This window comes from Pleurodeles waltl, chromosome 5 (genome assembly GCF_031143425.1).
Source record: "Pleurodeles waltl isolate 20211129_DDA chromosome 5, aPleWal1.hap1.20221129, whole genome shotgun sequence".
NCBI lineage: Eukaryota > Metazoa > Chordata > Amphibia > Caudata > Salamandridae > Pleurodeles > Pleurodeles waltl.
The window spans coordinates 609,472,598-609,492,041 of record NC_090444.1 but is presented as its reverse complement, the minus strand read 5'-3'; the positions used below and the strand labels follow the sequence as shown (position 1 = coordinate 609,492,041).

Here is a 19,444-nt window from a genome sequence, read left to right as displayed (position 1 = left end):
GCACATTCTGGTTATGTCAGTAAACTATAAATGTGAATTGCAGTTTTTTTTATTTTTTAAAATTAGTTCTTAAATCATTTCAATACCCAAACGTAACATCAGATGCTTTAACCTTTGCTGTGAACCTGCTTTCAAGAGTGGAAACTGCCCTACAACTGTCTTAATGTGATTAGTGTTCACTGGAACTAGGTATTGTGACATTTCTCTAGGGCATCATGGCAACAAGGAAATCCTGCCTTTTGTTTCTGTCTTCAGGAACCAAATACTGCTGCAAGGTCACTGAATGGCTGAGCACCTCCGTTTTAGGATTTCACGGACAGAGACGTGTATGTAATTGAGTAGGCTTTTTCTTAGAGAGTGATGTTGGTTTAGTGTCTAGGAGACGGATAACAAATAAATATTTGCAATAAATAGATCTCCCAGTCCATTTTACTACTTTGAATGGAAGTAGGACTTTTATCCACTACTATGTTGGTCAGGTTTCATGTGATGAATTTACAGTTCAAACATTTCTGCCCATATCCGCTAACAATGTTTGCTATTGGATAGCAAAGATTTCTCTGAAACACTGGCAAGGGCAACACCTACTTGTTCTTGATGCCTAGGTGCTTTCTGTCCTGCCTTCTTTTGTGTTGTGTTCTTCTTCATTTACAATAAGTCTTACATGTCCTTGATGGTGCATGGCAGTGCCTTTGTGTTGAATGTCCCTATAGTCATTGAGGTTGAACCTTGGCAGCTTGCAAAAGTGACAACATGACTTGGTGAGTGAGATCAGAGCCAGACTGTTTTCTGGGTGCTGCCTCGTGTGCAGGAGATAATTCCCAGCACCAAGGCAACATACAGTACAGTTCAGAAGCAGGTAGGTGGTCAAAAAGCCATTAGGGGGTCTGGAAGCAGAACAGTAACTAAGAACAGAAGAAGTGAATGCGATCTCTGCAGCAGCTTTGAGGTGATACAGCCTTCATTGTCAGCCAGGAAAGAGGGCCTTGTCAGCCTACTGATTGAAGTGCCACGAAGATAGTGCCTCTAGAAGAAAGAGACACAGGATTTTACTCTCTCTATGTCCTTGTCCTCAAGAAGGACATGGGTCTTAGGCCCGTCTTTGACTTTTGCCTCCTGGTCCTGTTCATTTGCAGGGTAAGTTTAAGATGCTGTCCCTCAGCCAAGTTCTGATGACCACCAGGATGCCAATTTCCTTCTCACAATTCTCTCCACCTTAAGGGAGGGGTGCATAAGATTCACAGTGGAATCCCAGTACTATTCATTCATAGTCCCTAAGTGCTGGCAGTTCTGGTGGCTTCACAGCGATGCTCAAGAATCCCTATATATCCATTTTGGTATGACTGGATGCTTAAAGTGGAATCTCCAGAATTGGTCAAAGGACACATGGCTCTGCAACTTTGGATTTACAGTTAACGCTCTGAAATATTACTTCACTCCCAGACAAAGGCTAACCTTTATAAGGATGGTGCTGGACATGCGCACATGAATTTGTTTCCTCCTCCCCAGAGTATCGCAAATATTCGGGAAAGGAGTCTGATGTATCTGACTAGACCCAAACTCTTATTCTTCACATCTTATGTCTGCTAAGCCTTATGGCCCTGTAGATCCTGTTGGTGCCACACGCCAAATGGCGGCTGAGGACCATTCAGTGGTGCCTGAGAAAACAGAGGCTGAAAAATCAAGGGGTAGTCACTTGGCTAGGATGAGGCTCTTCAAATCAGTCCCCCTGGATCTGCACTGGTGAAAGCAGGCCTCCAGCCTTTAGATTGGTTGTCCCTTCATCACACCGCTTACACAGGCCACCATAGTCATAAACACCTCTTGAGCTGCATGCCCTTTTAGGTGACAGTATGGTGTGAGACCTTTGCACATAGGAGCAGCATCTACACATAAACGTACTGGAGATGTTGGTTTTGTGCATTGCCATGAAGACATGCCTTCCTTTCACCTTAGCGAACACCAGTCACAACCTTTCAAACAGCATCACTGCAATCTATTATATCTACAGACAAGGCGGTGTGGGGTCATAGAACCTGTGCTGGGAGGCGTTTCACCTGTGCGAGAGGGTGCAGCAACTGAGAATTTTCATGGAAGTGGCTCACCTTGCAGGTTCCCACAGTGTGAGAGCAGTTGCTCCTAGTCATCTCTCACTGAAGGATCACGAGTGGGAAGTTTGTCTTGAAGTGAGGAGGTGGTCTTCTGATTGAAGTGTCCATTGTCGATTTCTTTGCGACGGTCAGAACAGGAAGTGTGTTCAGGATTGTGCCATTCCTTGGGAGTTGTCTTGAGGTTCATTTAGCCTCAGGGTCTGCTGTACTGGTTTCCAACGGTTCTGGTGATGTCATAGGTCCTGTGATAGGTGCCAAGCATTGGGCACAGCTCATCCTGATTGCCTCAGATCGGGTGAGGGGAATCTGTGACACTGGTCTTTTGGCACCCAGCATTCAGCCAACTCTTCCTCACTCCTTAGAGCTGTTACATGAAGATGACAAGGTTCTGCATCCTAGTCACTGAACTCCTACAGCTCTTTGTAGGTGTAGAAATATAGCGGTGCCAACTAGATTCCTTTTGCTTTCCTGCTAAGTTACAGACCACATCTTGGCTGGTAGAAATCTTGATACGAAATCCATTTGTGAGGGTTGCTGAAACAAATTTGTTCATTGGTGCAAGTCATGTTCCTTCCTGACCAGCTATCCTCATTTAGATCACCTTAAGTGGTACATTTTCTTAAAGGTTTACTTCACTTGTTTCCCACATTTTCTTTATTTCTTTGTCAGTGGGATCTGAATCTTGTATTGAATTTCCTAATGGCATCCCCAAGAGAGCAGATAAACAGTTGTTCTGTGTGACTTATCACTCTGACGACAGTTATTATGGTGGGATTCACTTCAGCCCAAGGTCTGTAGAACTTCAGGGCCTTGTCAGTGTGTCCTCCTTTCATAATGTTCCACCTGGATAAGCTGGTCCTTCATACCTGCCCATCCTTCCTACCCAAGGTGTTTTCTCTCTTTCATAAATGCCATTCTATTACTCTTTCTTTCTTCCTCCTTTTCGTCATCTAACCAAGGAGGAAGTGAGTGCATAGGCTGGACCTCAGGCATATCGCTCCTACTAGATCAATCCCATCTGATAGAACAGCATCTGTGATCAACTTTTGATGGGCTTTGCACAAACCAAGAAGAGAAAGGCAAAGACCAAAAGCATTTTTTTGCATCAGCTCATTTTCTCTACCATGATCTGTTATCCTCTAGCTAATAAAGATCTTCTGGAGGTCATTTGTGTCTACTCCACGAGGACCATGGCTCTTTCCACATCTCTCACCAGAAGCATTCTGGTTGCTTTATATATACTAGGTTTCCACATAGTCCTCATTAGAACTCTTTGGCAAGACATTATTAACTCTCAGCCTAAACACTCAGTCGGACCAGGGCTGTGTTGCATGACTTCCTTGATTAATAAGCACTACTTAATCTCGCTGCCCATGGAGGGATTGGTTTGGGTCCCGTTCATAAAGTGAAGAATCTGCGTGACTATGTATCCATTAGAATAAAAAGTTACTTACCTTTGAGAACAGTATTTCTTTTGGATACATAATCTCTGCAGACTCCTCACTGCCCTTCCTCCTCCCCTGATGAGTTAGTGCCATGCTTAATGAGATCCCAGTGTATGCAAAGATGTTCTTTGCTTTAATGGTTGCTGATCCTCTCTTGGATTCTCTCCATACGGCTCGATGGGGCTCAGAAAAAGTACCAGTAACTGGCACAAGGTGGTGCCTGATCTACTCTTTTGCTGTCAGATCATACGAGTTGAGTTTTCTAAAGCCCCATGTTGCTACCTGGTGACACCAAGGGCTATTGCTAGGTATATGTTTTCCAGACCATTCTGGTACTTTGATAGTTATATATAAGGTGAGGAATCTACATGAATTTTATGTGCCAGAAGTATTGTTTCTGAAGGTAGGTTACTTTTTCTTCCACACAACCTTCCAAAGAACGAATGAACACAGGAAGGAAGAGATTCTCCATAATTTGTATTTCAGAAGAGATAAAGGTTTTATTTTTTTGATGCAAATAATACTACTTTGCTGCATCTGAGAAATAAGTTCCCAAGACCTCCATGGTCTGCCAGATGAAAAAATATATCCCCCAATTCAAGTTTTTCCAGCCAGTATCCCTCCCAGATATGTACATGCTTAGTCTGCAGTGGACAAAAACAGCTTTAAAAGCTATTTAGTTCCCATCATCATCATCATCTATATGACAGCACATAGCACCATATAAGACATATTAATGGAACAAACAGTCCTACAGAATGTGTTAGCCTAACCATGCTGGCAGTGACTCTTAACCCTTTCCTTTAAGGTTCCTGCTCAGTAATGTTCTCACACATTTTGTGTTTAGGGGGAAATGTAAAGATAATGAAATTACTCACTTCTTGTGATAAAATTTGTATTTCATCATCAGCCCACCCATTCACGACCGCCCACTCTCTCATCGCACAGGTCCAGCAATGACGAAGGTGCATCCACTTGGTTGCCGTAAATTCTGGAAAATGAAGGGAGAGGCATGCATGGGTGCAGGGCCAGGGTGGCATGGGAGGACTGCTCATTCATCTTTATTCTGACTATTTCTACCTTTGGCACAGTACCCCCACACTACATGCTTGAAGGAGGTGCTCACCATATCTTAGAGGGATCTTTAAATCCCTATGAGAGGTGAGTAACTTGTTCTTTATAATGCCTTGATTGATGTTGTATTCTTATGTTCCAGTTAGTCTGCTGGTACAGTTTCTTTCATAAGACTTTGTTTCACTCAGGGCTATATAGAAAGGGTCAAGCCAATGGTGAGAGATGGTGTTTATTTCATGCACGAGGCTCTGCATGGTCCACCGAAGAAAATTTTGGTAGAAGGTGCAAATGCAGCATTGCTGGATATTGATTTTGGTAGGTTAATATGTCTATATTGTTAATTTTATTGCTGAACTGCATCACAGTCTTGTGTCCAATATGTGTTTTTAAGAGTGGTTCTGTTTTGTTCTGTAGCAAGAACTAAAATAAAGGAAGGGTGTGAGATGTTTTCTTTTGCAACGTTGCCTACTTGCCTTCTTTATCATATTGGGGTATTGTGAGCTATTCATGAAACCAATCAAATATATTTAAAATAGTTGACGTGGTTGTCCACACCAATTCACATATTTATTTACCTCCTTTGAATAAAAACCTTAGGTTGCAGAATAGCATTGGTTGGGGCTTCAAGTAGCATGGAAGTCTAAATGTGAACTCCCTACTTCCAGGTTTTAGTGTTTCTTTGCTCATATTCATATCCCTGTGGGAGGATATCTATAGAAAGAATGTTATTGTGTTAGCGGCTCATATATGCAGCTATAAGGGGCTAACTTGCATTCATCTGCTAGCTCTGTAGTTTATATTTGTTAATCTTTGATAGGGAAGCAGTGAGCTTATCAGTTATCCCTCAATACGCTTATTTAGAGTTTTTGGAAAGCACCCAAAACATATTTGCTGTCTCGGAGAGATATGGAGGATTTAGGGGATGGGAGGGTATTGGAATCTTGCATGTGTAGCTGAAAGTTTTCTTAGTATTCTATGGTAGAGAATATCTTCCTGCCACGTGCATTTGCCTTTTTACCCTCCCTGTCATAACGTCCTGCTGCAGTAGATACAGGATGTCCTATTAATTTTCTAGATGTAGGATGATCTTGGATTCTGCATTGGCCAATCAATCAATCTATCAAAATGCTTTATTCGGTTTGAGATTTCAAAACCAAAAAAGATGTATGCAATTAAAATATTAAGCATTAGCCATTCAATGACACACTATTTTATGACATTAAAGTACCGCCACGTCCTTTAGCTCAATCATTGGTTCTGGTTTATGGTTACCAATGAGAAATTGATGTGCTTTGCTAAATCTGTAAAGTGTACCACTAATGTCAAAAAGACAATGCAACCTTCCTGTTTCAGGTGTGTTTTCATTATTGTCAATTTGTACCTCAAGGCTGCTCTCTGAAAGACAGCAAGAAAACTAAATTCCCTAAAACAGTAGGTGGTTATGGTCTACCAAGGAGTGCACAATCTTCAAAAGGAGTTTGTTTCAAAATGGTTCCTCTTCTAAAGTGCTGGCCCAGCAGTCATCCACTGAAACATTGTGGAGTCATACTCTAAGTGCATCGAAGGTGTGAAAACATCATTGAGTGTTAACATGGTGTCATCTGCAATATCAGGTGCCAAAAAAGTCAGATTGTCTGAAATATTTAAAATTGGCTCCTTCAAATCCCTCTAGTGGTAATACTGTATTTTCACATTCAAATCTGATTCCAAATTACTAGCACTTGTGGCAGTCTTGGTTGCTTTGACATTTGCTGTTGTTCGGTGGCATTCCTTACACTCTGGAGCACGTTTTTATACCTTCCTACTCCAGTTGGGGGATTCAGAGCTTGGCAGTCGAGGGTGTAAAGTGTTAACGTCCCGCTTTCGAAGAAAGCATCACTGAATCAGTATCTGTATGGCCACAATTCAAGTGCCTCAGTCTTTGCCCTGGTAGTTGAATTTCTGTTGGGGCGGGAGAGAAACTACCAAGAATTTACAAGGTGCCTCCAAAAATGAGGAACTACCAAGGGTATTGGTAGTTCCTCACCCGATTCACCCACTAACGCCTCGATTTCCCTCAGTTTGACCAGGATATTTTACCTGCTTCGAGCAGGCAAAGTGCCCAGGTGAACCACACTGTATCCACGATAAAGCAGTGGGTCCCATTGTAAACTCTCTGGCATTTGTAATGGTGCCTTTATTGGGATCACAGCCTTAGCTGCATATTTAGGATGGTCTTAAACATCTTTCATTTTTTGAGACCCTAATCACCCCTTCCCGTTTCTAGGACTCCTTTAATGCGGCAGAAGGTTTGCAGTAGTGTCATTGTGCTCCTTATCCTCTTATCAGTCAACAGAGGTCTCAGTTAGACAGTCATTACCAAGTCTCTCGATTCTTACATGGTTCTTTGATTTTTGAGCCCAGCATTTTTCCACGGACACCGAAGTGCTTCTGGCTGGAACTTTTCACACATTGACCAGTGAGACTCCTTGTGTTTATATGAAGCAGTTGTTGCTCACTATGTGCTTGTTGTTCTACGTAATGTCTTGTGGCTTCCAAGACAAAAAAATAAAAAATGTTCTTTTCATTAATATAAATCTCTCCATGCTGAAAGTGTTGAGAAAATTGAAAAAAAAAACATTAACTGTTATTCCGCTGGACTTTTATATATTTTGATCCGTCTTTATAACAGGAACCTTGGCTACTGTAAGATGAGATTTGGAGGTGACACCACACAACCTTTTCCAGTAAATAAAAGCTTTTATGAAGGTTGCACCCTAACCTCCCTTTTGTTTATATAACCCAGGTAGGAAATGAGGTCTGAATCAGTGATGCTCTCTGGCTAGGCAGAACCAAGATTGCTACTTTATTATTTGCTCAGGATACATGTCTGGTCTGCAAGTCTCCTAAGAGTCTACAGTTTCTTTTTGACAAGTTTTCAAATTTCTGCTGAGACAGTGGAGTATCAGTTAATGTAGGAAAAACAAAACTAAGATGTTTTTACCACAAGAAGGTGTGAGAAATAACTTCACCTTTGACAACACTAGTCTGATGGAAGCAGATGTGTTCTGAATTTCGATATTGGCTTCTCATCCCATTTCCCACGGAAGTTTCACATTTCTAGTACGAGGAACTGTAGGAAAATGGCCCTTGTTGCAGTTACCCTCCACCCCCACTTTTGCCTGATATTGATGCTGACTTGACTGAAAGTGTGCTGGGATCCTGCTAACCAGGCCCCAGCACCAGTGTTCTTTCACTAAAAATGTACCATTGTTTCCACCATTGGCACACCCCTGGCACACAGATAAGTCCCTTGTAAAAGGTACCAGTGGTACCAAGGGTCCTGTGACCAGGGAAGGTCCATAAGGGCTGCAACATGTGTTGTGCCACCCGAAGGGACCCCTCACCTAACACATGCAAACTGCCATTGCAGATGTGGGTGAGGGTGGAGAGAAAAATGCAAAGTCGACATGGCATCCCCCTCAGAGTGCCATGCACACAAAACACTGCCTGTGGCATAGGTAAGTCACCCCTCTAGCAGGCCTTAAAGCCCTTAGCAGGGTGCACTATGCCACAGTTGAGGGTATAGCTGCATGAGCAATATGTCCCTACAGTGTCTAAGTCCATTCTTAGACATTGTAAGTACAGTGTGGCCATATTAAGTATATGGTCTGGGAGCTTGTCAAAACGAACTCCACAATTCCATAATGGCTACACTAAATACTGGGAAGTTTAATATCAAACTTCTCAGAATAATAAACCCACACTGATGCCAGTGTTGAATTTATTAAAACAATTCCCACAGAGGGCATATTAGAGATGCCTCCTCTATATTTTACCCAATCCTTCAGTGCAGGGCTGACTAGTCTGTGCCAGCCTGCCACTGAAAGACGAGTTTCTGAGCACCTGGGGTGAGAGCCTTTGTGCTCTCTGGGACCAGAAACAAAGCCTGCACTGGGTGGAGTTGCTTCACACCTCCCCGCTGCAGGAACTGTAACACCTAGCAGTGATCCTCAAAGGCTGAGGCTTCGTGTTACAATGCCCCAGGGCACTCCAGCTAGTGGAGATGCAAAGCCCTACTTTTGGCGGCAAGTCCAGAGGGATAATTAGGAAAAACAAGGAGGAGTCATCACCTCAGCCAGGACCACCCCTAATGTGTCCAGAGCTGAAATGGCCGCCATCTATGCAGAATCCTCCATCTTGGTTTGAAGGGCAGGGACCAATAGGGACAGGAATGTGCTCCCCTCCTCAAAGGGAGTGAGCACAAGGAGGGTGTAGCCACCCTCAGGGACAGAAGCCATTGGCTACTGCCCTCTAACCCCTAAAAACGCCCCTAAATCTTGCATTTAAGGGCTCCCTGAACCAAGCTATTCAGATTCCTGACGACCTCACAAGAAGAAGGAATGCTTAGCGGAAACCCCAGCAGAGAAGGTAAGGAGACAAGTGACTTGGCCCCAGCCCTACCGGCCTGTCTCCTGCTTCAAAGAACCTGCAGAAGAAAAATCAACGCGTCCTGCAGGTCCAGCGACCTCTGAAACTTCCAGAGGACTGCCTACATTACAGAGGATCAAGAACTCTCATGGATTCCAAAGAAGAACAGAAGAAGAAAACTCTGAAGAACTCCCACCTCACTCCAGAAGCATGAGTCCTAACCATACTGCACCTGACGCCCACGGCCCGAGTCCAGGTGGCCCAGCTGACCAGAGAGGACCCCCCAGGCGACGGTGACCAAGTGCCCACCCTGGGTTGACCTCTTCACCCCTCCACGACGCCTGCAGAGGGAATCCAGAGGACCCCCCCTGACGGCGACTGCCCTAGACGAAGATAACCGATGCCAAAGGACCTACTGCACCTGCAGCCCCCAGGCCTTGGAGAAATCGACATCCGGTGCAGCAACAACCAACAGGCCGCCTTCTTCCCTGTCCAACCAGTGGTGTGCCCGAGACATCCCCCTGGACCTCGCCTGCAGCACCTGAGTGACCCCCAGGGTCCCCTCATAGAGTTTTATTGGAAACCCGACACCCTGTTTGCACCCGGCCGCCCCAGTGCCGCTGACGGTGTGGGATTGGTGCCTACTTGGGGCCCTTCGCGTGCTCCTCTAAGCCCCCCCGGTCTGCCCTCTGAGCCGCAGGTACTTACCTGCTAGGAGACCGAATTTCGAGTACCCCCTGTCTCCATAGGAGCCCAAGTTAAAATTGCTCAACTTTGACCTCTGCACCCGGCCAGCCCCGTGTTGCTGGTGGTTGGTGTTTGCGGTTGACTTGAACCCTCAACAGTGGACTACCTATAACCCAGAGACCGGAACTGTAAGTCGGGTACTTACCTCTGAAACTACTTTATTTTATTTCCCCAGGAACTGTTCTGAAAATGCAGTGTACACTTTTAAAATAGATATTCTCTGTTTTCTTAAAAACTGTTTACTTGACTAAAGTGAAACAAAGTTACATTGATGTCTATGCTAAGTACTCACCTGCAACAGTATTTACTTCTGAACTGAGTCTTGTGGTTCTAGTAATAAAGTAACAAAAATATATTTTTCTATATAAAATCCTATTGGTCTGGAGTTAAGTAATTGAGTGTGTGTTTCTTCTATTGCTTGTGTGTGTACAACAAATGCTTAACACTACCCTCTGATAAGCCTAACTGCTCGACCACACTACCACAAATAGAGCATTAGTATTATCTATTATTGCCTCTGTAAAGCCTCTGGGGAACCCCTGGACTCTGTGCACACTATATCTCATTTTGATATAGTATATACAGAGCCAGCTTCCTACAGGAACCTAGCATAAAAGGTGGATCCCACAGCACTTGGTGTCAATTCAAATCTTTCACAGTTGCCAACAGTCGAAAGAGGATTTTTAAAGAGACTGTAGAAACTTCTATCTAGTACACCCACCTAGATTTGAAGATTACTCATGTAACATCTTGGGCCAATCTTAGAGCCTTATTCTATTGGACAAGAGCTTGGGGTACACCAGAGCTTAGCCACCTCAAGGATGTTCTTGGCGATGTTCTGACGTATCAAAAGCAGCATTTTCAGATGGTTCATTTATGTGAGAGAAATGCTGTGGCAGATTGGTCTCTTTCGTTTCTGGGAATTCCCCATTAGGATTACATACAACACTGCCTCTGAAGCTAAGAGCAAGCTGTGGTCAGAAGAGAATCAGCTCCTTATATGCCAACATGACAATTATACCAAGGCTTTTCTGTTTAGTAAATGCACATTGAAATTCAAGCCTTTTCTACTGTCGTGGGAATACGATACCATTAAATAGCTCGGAGTCAAGATCTTCCATGAGGTAAAAGACCTAATAGATGCAAACATAGGTGGCGTTCTGTCGGCTGCGAGGTCCTCGTTACCTTTTTGGACCTCTCTCCCGCTCTCTCCCCTGGGTAGATTAGCTATTGCTAAGATGTTGGTCCTCCCAAGATTATTGTACCACTTCTTGGCTCTCCCGTTCCTTCTTCCAAATAAATGGTTCACAGAGATGCACTCTTTTCTCACTACACTAATATGGGGTAAGAGTAGAGCACGCGTGGCCATAAGCAAACTTTACGCTCCCCTGTAGGAGGGGGGCCTGGGTGCTCCCAACTTCGAGTACTAATTTGCGGCAGCTCAGCTCCAGTGGGTAATGCGTTGGTTGGCAGGACATAATCTGCATGAACCAGACACCACGATTAAGCAAGGGGGCATGACTGGGCTAATGAAGTGGCTGTTGTTACCCAGCTCTGATACCCCAGTTGCGGATACTACCCTATTGCTGAGAAACACCGAGAAGTGCTGATTCAGGTACATCCACAGGTCGGGCCGGGTTACTCCGTACGCACCACAGCTCCCACTATGGGTTCTACTGGGGTTGGTTCCTACCCCGCATAGACTGGCGACCGTTGCATGGGAGGAGGCGGGAATAACGGAGTGGGGTGACCTCTTCGAAGATAGCATGCTGACGCTATTTGACGACTCGTTGAATGACTTTAGCCTCCCTCCTGGATCCTTTCTTACTTATGCTGCTCTAACTCAGTTGGCAGCAACCTACTGGGGTTCCTTACCCAACTAACCCACCACATCGGTTTTGCTCTAAACAATTCTGACTCATGGGAACGCAAATAAGGTGATTACAAAAATATACAACACGCTGTGCATAGATGCTGCTGCTCCCCTTACATCACTTCAGACATACTGGGGGAAGGCACTGCGCAGCGTACTCACTGACAACCAGTGGCAACAGGCTCTCACAGCTCCTAAAGTTATATCAATGAATGCCCGCTACAAACTCATACAGTTCAATTATTTACACCACACTTATCTAGCTCCTGCGAGGCTAGCGAGGATCTATACATCTGCACAGGACGAGTGTCCGAGGTGTCACAGTGAGTCTGCTGATTTCTTGCATATGGTGTGGTCCTGTCACCGAACATTCGAATATTGGACAATCATAACTGAGATATTGAATAAATTCACAGGAGGGTCCACTCGCTGGGACATGGCACACTATTTACTTGGTACAACACGTAGAACCTCCAAAAACAAATCAGCAAACAAAATCCTAGATTTAGCATTGGTACTGGCAAAAAGAGGCCTAGCTATGAGTTGGAAATCCCCCAGTTTGCCACCAGCATCGAGATGGCTAACTGACCTTCGCGCGGGGGTGCTGGCAGAACAGCAGGCACTCACATCATTACATGCTGCGTTTGGCCACCCTGTGAATCCCCCTGATTGGACGTGGGTACTTGTGGTGATAGAGGGTGAGTTGAATCGACCGGGGGGGTAGGTTGGTGGGAGGTGTCCCCCTTTCTTCTTCCCCCTCCTTCCCCTCTCTCTGGGTGTGCTGATGGGCTACTGGTCTCCCGCCTGCGGCACCCTCCTCTGTCCTACTCATAAATAATAAATAGTAAACCTCTATCCTGTTACAGAGGTCTTCTTAAGCGCTCCCTTGGTGGGTCCCGGCAGTGCGCCTACTCAGTCCACTGCAGTTTATTGTAGTTTATGGTATATGTTTTAGGGTTTGGTGTTGTATTGTATTTTCTCTAGCTATTTCTTTATCCAGCTTATAGTGTGACATTTGCACATTATTCAACGGTCTTGTAACTGTTATCCAGTAATTGACTTTCACCGTTCTAAATACAAATGCCTTTCATTCCCAGTCCATTAGGATTGGTCATCTTTGTGTATTGTATCGGATGCTAATGTTCAAAATGAGCAGTATGTTGCCGCAGCTTCTTGTTTATTATACCGTATAGATTTGTCATTTGAATGTCTTCTTATTTACAGTAAAATACAACAAAGAAATATGGAGAAAAAAAAAAAGAAATTCAAGCCTTTTCTAGATGAGGTTACCCCAGTCCTGGCTAAAACATTGTTCCTTAAATTTAGTATTGATATTTTAGCACTGAACATTCTTAACTCTAAGTATGGTAATTCTTCTCCCCGGACATACTACTGTCCAGGCTTTGTTAATTTGGCTTAATATGAGGTGCTTTTTTGTCAACCCTTCCCCTAGGCATAAAATGTTGCTGCTTCTTTTAAGAGCTATAGGCGTTCGTAATTTAATACCAGCTTTGGACCTACTGAAGGCTCTTGCCTAACCAAAATTGTGGTGGCTGTATCTTGCTTTTTTTTTTTTTTTCTTTTCTTGTTTTTTTTTAACTGTGCCTTATAAGGCGCCAGACTGGCAGTTTTCTAATTATTAATATTGTTTTACATTGTTGTGTAATCTTTCAGTTTACATATATCCATGTTTTGTCACTAAAACTCCAAATAAACAAAATTGATAGATTGAAAGTCAATGCTCCTGAGACAACTAATGTAGACTAGTTATGACTCTTTAGACAGAGTTTAGGCCTCAATATTCAGAGCATCTAATTTAAGAACACCAAGTATTTGGAGCCACTTCCTATGTAGTCCAGTTCTGAAGATAACACCTAATTCGAGCACATTGTGGGATTCCAGTTTGTGTCTTGCGAGGGGTGATTGCAGACATGACTTCCATTTTTCTTTTGTAGATACCCCTTGAGCGATATTTAATATTTTACATCTTATGCGTAGATTGCAAGATGTTGCAGAATATGTGAATCAACACAGGATTTATGGTATAAATCATTGCTTTCCGGATCTGGTCCTGCCCGAAGATAGCCCGTTATAGGGGGGATGTGTTTACATTGTTATGAGAACTGGAGAAGCCTATAGGTTTCACTCCTTGAGTGGTGTTCCTGGGTCTTCTTGGAGAAGTGGGACTAAAGTGTAAAGGTTGCTGGTGGGATTGGGCTCCCTTATAGCCAAACGGGACGGTGCCCGAGCCTGGAACGCCGCCAACCCACAATCGCTTCTAGCATGGCATAAGGAAACGGACTGGTGTGCTAAACCTGATGCGGTGTATGCTGCTAGAGGATGCCCTCATAAACACAAGAAGATCTGGGGTTGATGGTGGACACATTATGGACTAGAGTGATCAATGTATTCTCATGTATTCTCTGGCATGTACTATTGCTATTACTGTATGAATCCTTTGTTTGATTTCTCAAAAAAATAATTGATTTCTCTTAGTATGCTTTATATGGGTTGTACTTAGAATGATAGCACTTGATTGGAATAATGGCAAAACATTTTGGGATAGCGGGTCATTAGAGATAGTATTCTCAATCTATGCAGGCAAAATTCTTACCTATTTTATGTTCCAGTGGACAGTATGTAAGGGCCACTTAGAAAGGTGATTGGCAAGTGTCCGCAGTGTTCTCATTTGCACCATGGATTGTAGCTAGTGCGTTGTGGGCCCTAATTATGATTGCATGCACCTGCTCAGCCTATTCTTTCTCTGCCCAGCAAGTGCTTGTTGAGATATTACATTTTCAAGTTGTTTCTGTAATTTGATGATATATGCCCCATTGTCCTGTAAAAACAGCGAGAGCGAGATTATAGGTAAGAAGGGTCAGACCTAACAGATGCTGGATTTTGTGATATCTGTGAATGGCCATTCCACTCCACCACTGATGTTCATTCCGGTTTACTGATTCCGCGTTTCTTGTTTCCTGCTTATGTATTCCAGTTCTGAATTTTGCATGTGAATTTTGATATTCCAAGTCCTCCAGGTTTGGCTTCAAGAATTTAAGTAAGCACTGGTGAAGTCAGTGAGTCGTGTGTGTGATAGGGATTAGCCAACTTTTTGGCAATGTTTGTTGTCCATGTTGAGCAGCATCAGCAGAAAGAAAAAAACATGCTTTGTCGCCAATACTGTTCATCTCTGTGCGTCTGCGTAGGCTAATTTTAAAGGGGCACATTTTAATATCCAGCAAATATGTTCGGTGGGGGGCTGAAATGAACTGGGTTGAGCTAAACTGGGTTCATATCATAAATGTGGATCCCTAAGGCCACTTTAAGAATGAATTGCCAGATACGGTAGTGTGTTCTAAATACTAGAGTGGTTGGGAGTTTGCCAAGGGTGCCAAAATGTGATTGTGTAAAAAAAAAAAGTTGGAACTACTAAGTACTTACCGATGTTTAGTCCAACAGCCTTAGGCCATGTCCAAATTACAACATTGCTTATTATGTTTTTGATGATCAGCTCCTTTTCTTATCGCAATCCCACAGGTAGCGGGGGGAATAAAAATGAAGACCAACCACACAAATACAAATTGTACAGTATCTTCACATGCCATACCACTTTAATTAGAGTTGATCAAATAAGCGACAGCACTGTACAACAAGTAAACATATCAGTTTATAACGTATGCTATGACTTCAAAAATTAATTGACTAAGAGTAATCGAAGGAGAATATGTTATCAACTGTAATTCAACTGGCATCGCATGTGAAAGCACATTTGCCTACAGCACCCTGAAACCTGACTGGGTGTAGTTTGTGCACTATGAAACTATTAAGTAAATGCAATTTATACAAAACAACTTGTGCAGAGTGCAAGGAAAGTGGAGAAAATACATTTCACTAAAATAATTTAAAAACAAACATTGGCAATGCTAAAGAATGTCTGCCTTGGCAAGCCTGTACTTTTTTTTATTTTCCTGTTTTTTTGCAATAAACATTAAAACTGTAAAAGTAAGATTTTTGCTTTCTATGGTTGACTGGCATATTTTTGTAAATAAGGTGAACCATTGCAAAAACAGATACAAAACATCTAATGAAAACAGCAATATAAGCAGAGATGGCCTTCCAGCCCTGGCACTTAAGTAGACGACTTTTCATATTTGCAGAGCACAATGCCATCCCTCACAGTGAACACAACCAGTAGCAAAAGTATTCTCATCCCATGCTGTACACTGTGGTGGGTGGTAGCAAAATGTGAATGACACTTGACCAGACCAACTGAAGAAAAGGGCTGATTGAGAGCCCCTCTGTGTACATATACTTGTATGTATTTGTATTATAAATTTTTCAGAAAACATGAGGACGTCAAATATTTTTAGAGAATCTGCAGCAATTCAAAATATAATGCCCCATGAACACACACATCGCACAGGGAGTGAACACACAGACCTTACCAATGTTTTGATTCAGTTATTAGTTTTACTCTAGTCTCATCTGCAAATTCTACAGACTCGTACTATATGAGTTGTTTTCCAAAGGACACAAAGGACACAAAGGGCCTGCACCTGGAAGACATTCCTTTTTAGGAGTTAGTGTATTTTCTTGGAGCTTAAGCTGTTTTCCCAAAGGGTGCGTGCCAGTATAACTTGGCCTATCCAGATTTGTCATTGAGTCAGTGTTAAGAACCTCTGGTCCGGTTTAAAGAAGAATGCCACATGACCCTGCATCAACAAGGTGTCTCTCAATTTGGTCAGGTTTTCTGTGACTTTCCCTTGGGATATGGTTATATTAGAGAGAAAACAGCTCAATTTCTCTGCTACACTTTTCATAAAGATTTTTTATTTTTATTGATGATCTTTCCAAGGGCTCAAGGAAATCGAACAATAAAACACAAGCATAGTGTAGACCATTCTCTTTCTTGATCTGTCCCCACCTCTAACTTCTCTGGCTGACATCGAAATGTACCTTCTTTGCGGGAATGATAAGATGGGATAGCACAAAATGCTCCTTAACCACACTGGTGTTTTTGGGGATAGCTGCCGGTCCTCATGAACACCTTCAGGGCTTCTAAGTGCTGCTTCTGTCTGATGGTCGGAAAGCAGCAGACTGTTTTGAGAGGCATGGATGAGAGAGGGAAGCCACATACAGAGAGTGGAAGAAAACATGCTCTCACATGGAGTGCTGAAAGGAAAAATATTTACCTGATGTGGGCCTTTGGAAGGATACAAGTCATCCAGTCAGGAGGACGGCAAAGAAGCTGTGCTCCCGAGGAGGTGCCAAGCACAGGAAGGAGGAAAGTTATTGAATAAGAGGCAAACAAACGGGACTGACAAGAAAGCCAACCAGTAGTAACCAATGGGCCGACCCAAAGCCCACCCTGTACGCAATTGGTGTTTGTGAGCAGACAGCTAAAAGATGTCTGTAGGCAAGACTTATAAAAAAGGAGTGACACAGCATGAAATACAGTAGGACACCACTATTAAATGGGCACATATATAGTATTTAAATGGGAAAGCTTCAGTTTGCTGCAATAAGAGGTAATAGTATTACTCAGGTCAGTGGTTATCGTTTTATCTGTCTTGGACTGTGGGAAGGTTTGGTGAGAATCAAATTTGTGACCTTCAAGGTACACACATTTCCCTCAGAGGAGATACTAATCCACATACTCTTTTTCTTTATATTACCCTAGCAAATCTTGCAGGGTGAAATATGGTTGGCTGCATCTCCTTACAGTTACTGTTTTCTGTGGTGTGCACCAGTGAAGTATGGTGACTCTGGTGCAATCTGTTCAGCATTATCTATTTTATCAAACTAACACCAGAAGGACTGATGTTGTTACTATTCACTTTTGACTTTCTTGTCTGCTGACCTAATGCTTTGAACCCACCACCAGGTCCTAAGTCCCTTTCTATGAACACTCCTTTAGAAGCCTGGTGTAGGTGTTGACAATTTGATAAGCTTTGGGACCATTTGATCTCCCATATTCTGTGAAGGTGTTGGAGAAGCGGTCAACCTTCTAGTTATGGCATTGTCATGAGGTCACAGCCTTCTTTGTCAAGCCATTTCATTTCATATTTGTCTTCAGTCTGCCCTCGTTTACACAGCAGATAAACTTCTCAGGGCCATGGGCAATGGCTGTGTTTCAGCCACAGTCCTATATTCCTTCTCAACGAGCTCTCACACAGTTATCCCTGCATTGCTTGCTTGGTTCATATGTAATTCTCTTGGCGCCAGGCTCTGCAGAGTTGTCTTGCATTTGGAAGAGGAGCATCATCTTTTGGGCCTCCAGGCGGTCTATAATTTTATACCCTCTTCAATTTGTGGTGCACAAAACATTAATCCAGAATAGATCTTTAGTGTCCCTTATATAGTGACCTCTACTGCTAGTTCTCAGAAAACAAGAATAGTCCCCTGATGCAAACCTTGACTATCTCCTTAGGGCGCAAAGCTCCAGTTTTCTTGGGGTATATTTCTTCTGGTCACGCCACCCCATAACCCTGCTTTGATGGAAGGACCTTCCCCGCTGCTTGGCCTTCAACAAAAGGAGCTGGCTTCGGCCTCTGTTGATAATCACTGGTGCTGTTGCTATTTTGCCTCCACCACTCTGTTCGACACAGGGGACATATTACTCTACTCCAAAGGTAATGGTATTGTCTCTTCCTCCAATACCATTCCCTTAGTTCCACTAATTTCTCTTAGCATACATCAATATTTAGAACCTTTCTTTTGCTTCGCCTTGCCACTGAGGCTTGGAAAGTGAAGGACGAAGCTGGAACACACAAGGTGATTCAGAATTTGGACATCCAGGCCATTTCTTTTGCAGGAAAACTTTTTCTCAAAATCTGTAGGTACAAATGAAAAAAAACACACAGAAAAAATGAAAAAAAGAAAAAGTTTGAAGTTGCACACCTTCATACAATTCAGTAGGTGAACCATAGTGTCATCTTTAATACCATAAATAATTGGTCAACTGGAGTATGACCTGTGAAGTGTGTAAAAGTATATTCTTTGAGAAATAAGGTACAAGTACAGTTCTTATGTCATGTAACTTGTTGTTTGTGTCTTTCAAGGAACATATCCATTTGTTACCTCTTCAAATTGCACTGTTGGAGGAGTCTGTACGGGTCTGGGTATGCCACCACAGAATGTTGGACAAGTGTATGGTGTTGTAAAGGCATATACGACTCGGGTCGGGATTGGTGCCTTCCCTACTGAACAAAATAACGTAAGTATTGGTTACAGTAAACAGTATAGCGTTACCATTTTTAATCAGAGTATGTAAGCACCACAGTTTTCACCAGTTGCCGAAACAGGGTCATAGGCTTTGTCACAGGTATTGTTTTTTACTCCACCGTTCTGTCTTTGTGCTCAAAGCTGAGCATTAAATCCCAAATCAGCCTCTCTCAAATGAAAGAAAATCGCAGAAGTCACATGGCGGTAAATTAATTCCAAATGCTATGGCACCTTAGGTATTTGAACAGCTTAGACAGGCTAGAATGTTCCACACTCAGGTTCGCTTGGGATTCTGAAAATAGTTTTGGGGAATGTCATGTTATCTCTGTTCTCTTTAAAAAAACAAAAAAGCCAATAAAGCATGTGCATAATTTGCTGTATTATGTAAATCTACAGGTTTCTGTCAAACTCTGAGGTGCTCCTGAACTTTAGAAAATGTTATATAACTGTCCCTTATTTTTCCCATGCTATTAAAGTTCAGCATTATAATGTGATTGTTACGCAAAATTCCCCAAATTACATCATTATGCCACCTAGTGGAATTACGTGCCATTGCAGTA

The 19,444-nt window shown here is 43.0% G+C and overlaps 1 protein-coding gene across 1 annotated transcript in view; it reads left to right on the top strand.

Moving 5' to 3' along the window:
• ADSS2 (adenylosuccinate synthase 2) overlaps window positions 1-19,444 on the top strand; it is a 236,387-nt gene that overhangs the window by 182,678 nt on the left and 34,265 nt on the right. The window contains exons 8-9 of the mRNA XM_069234457.1: window positions 4,819-4,945; window positions 18,722-18,876. Coding sequence (XP_069090558.1) covers window positions 4,819-4,945; window positions 18,722-18,876 — 282 coding nt within the window. The remainder of the gene's footprint in view (window positions 1-4,818; window positions 4,946-18,721; window positions 18,877-19,444) is intronic.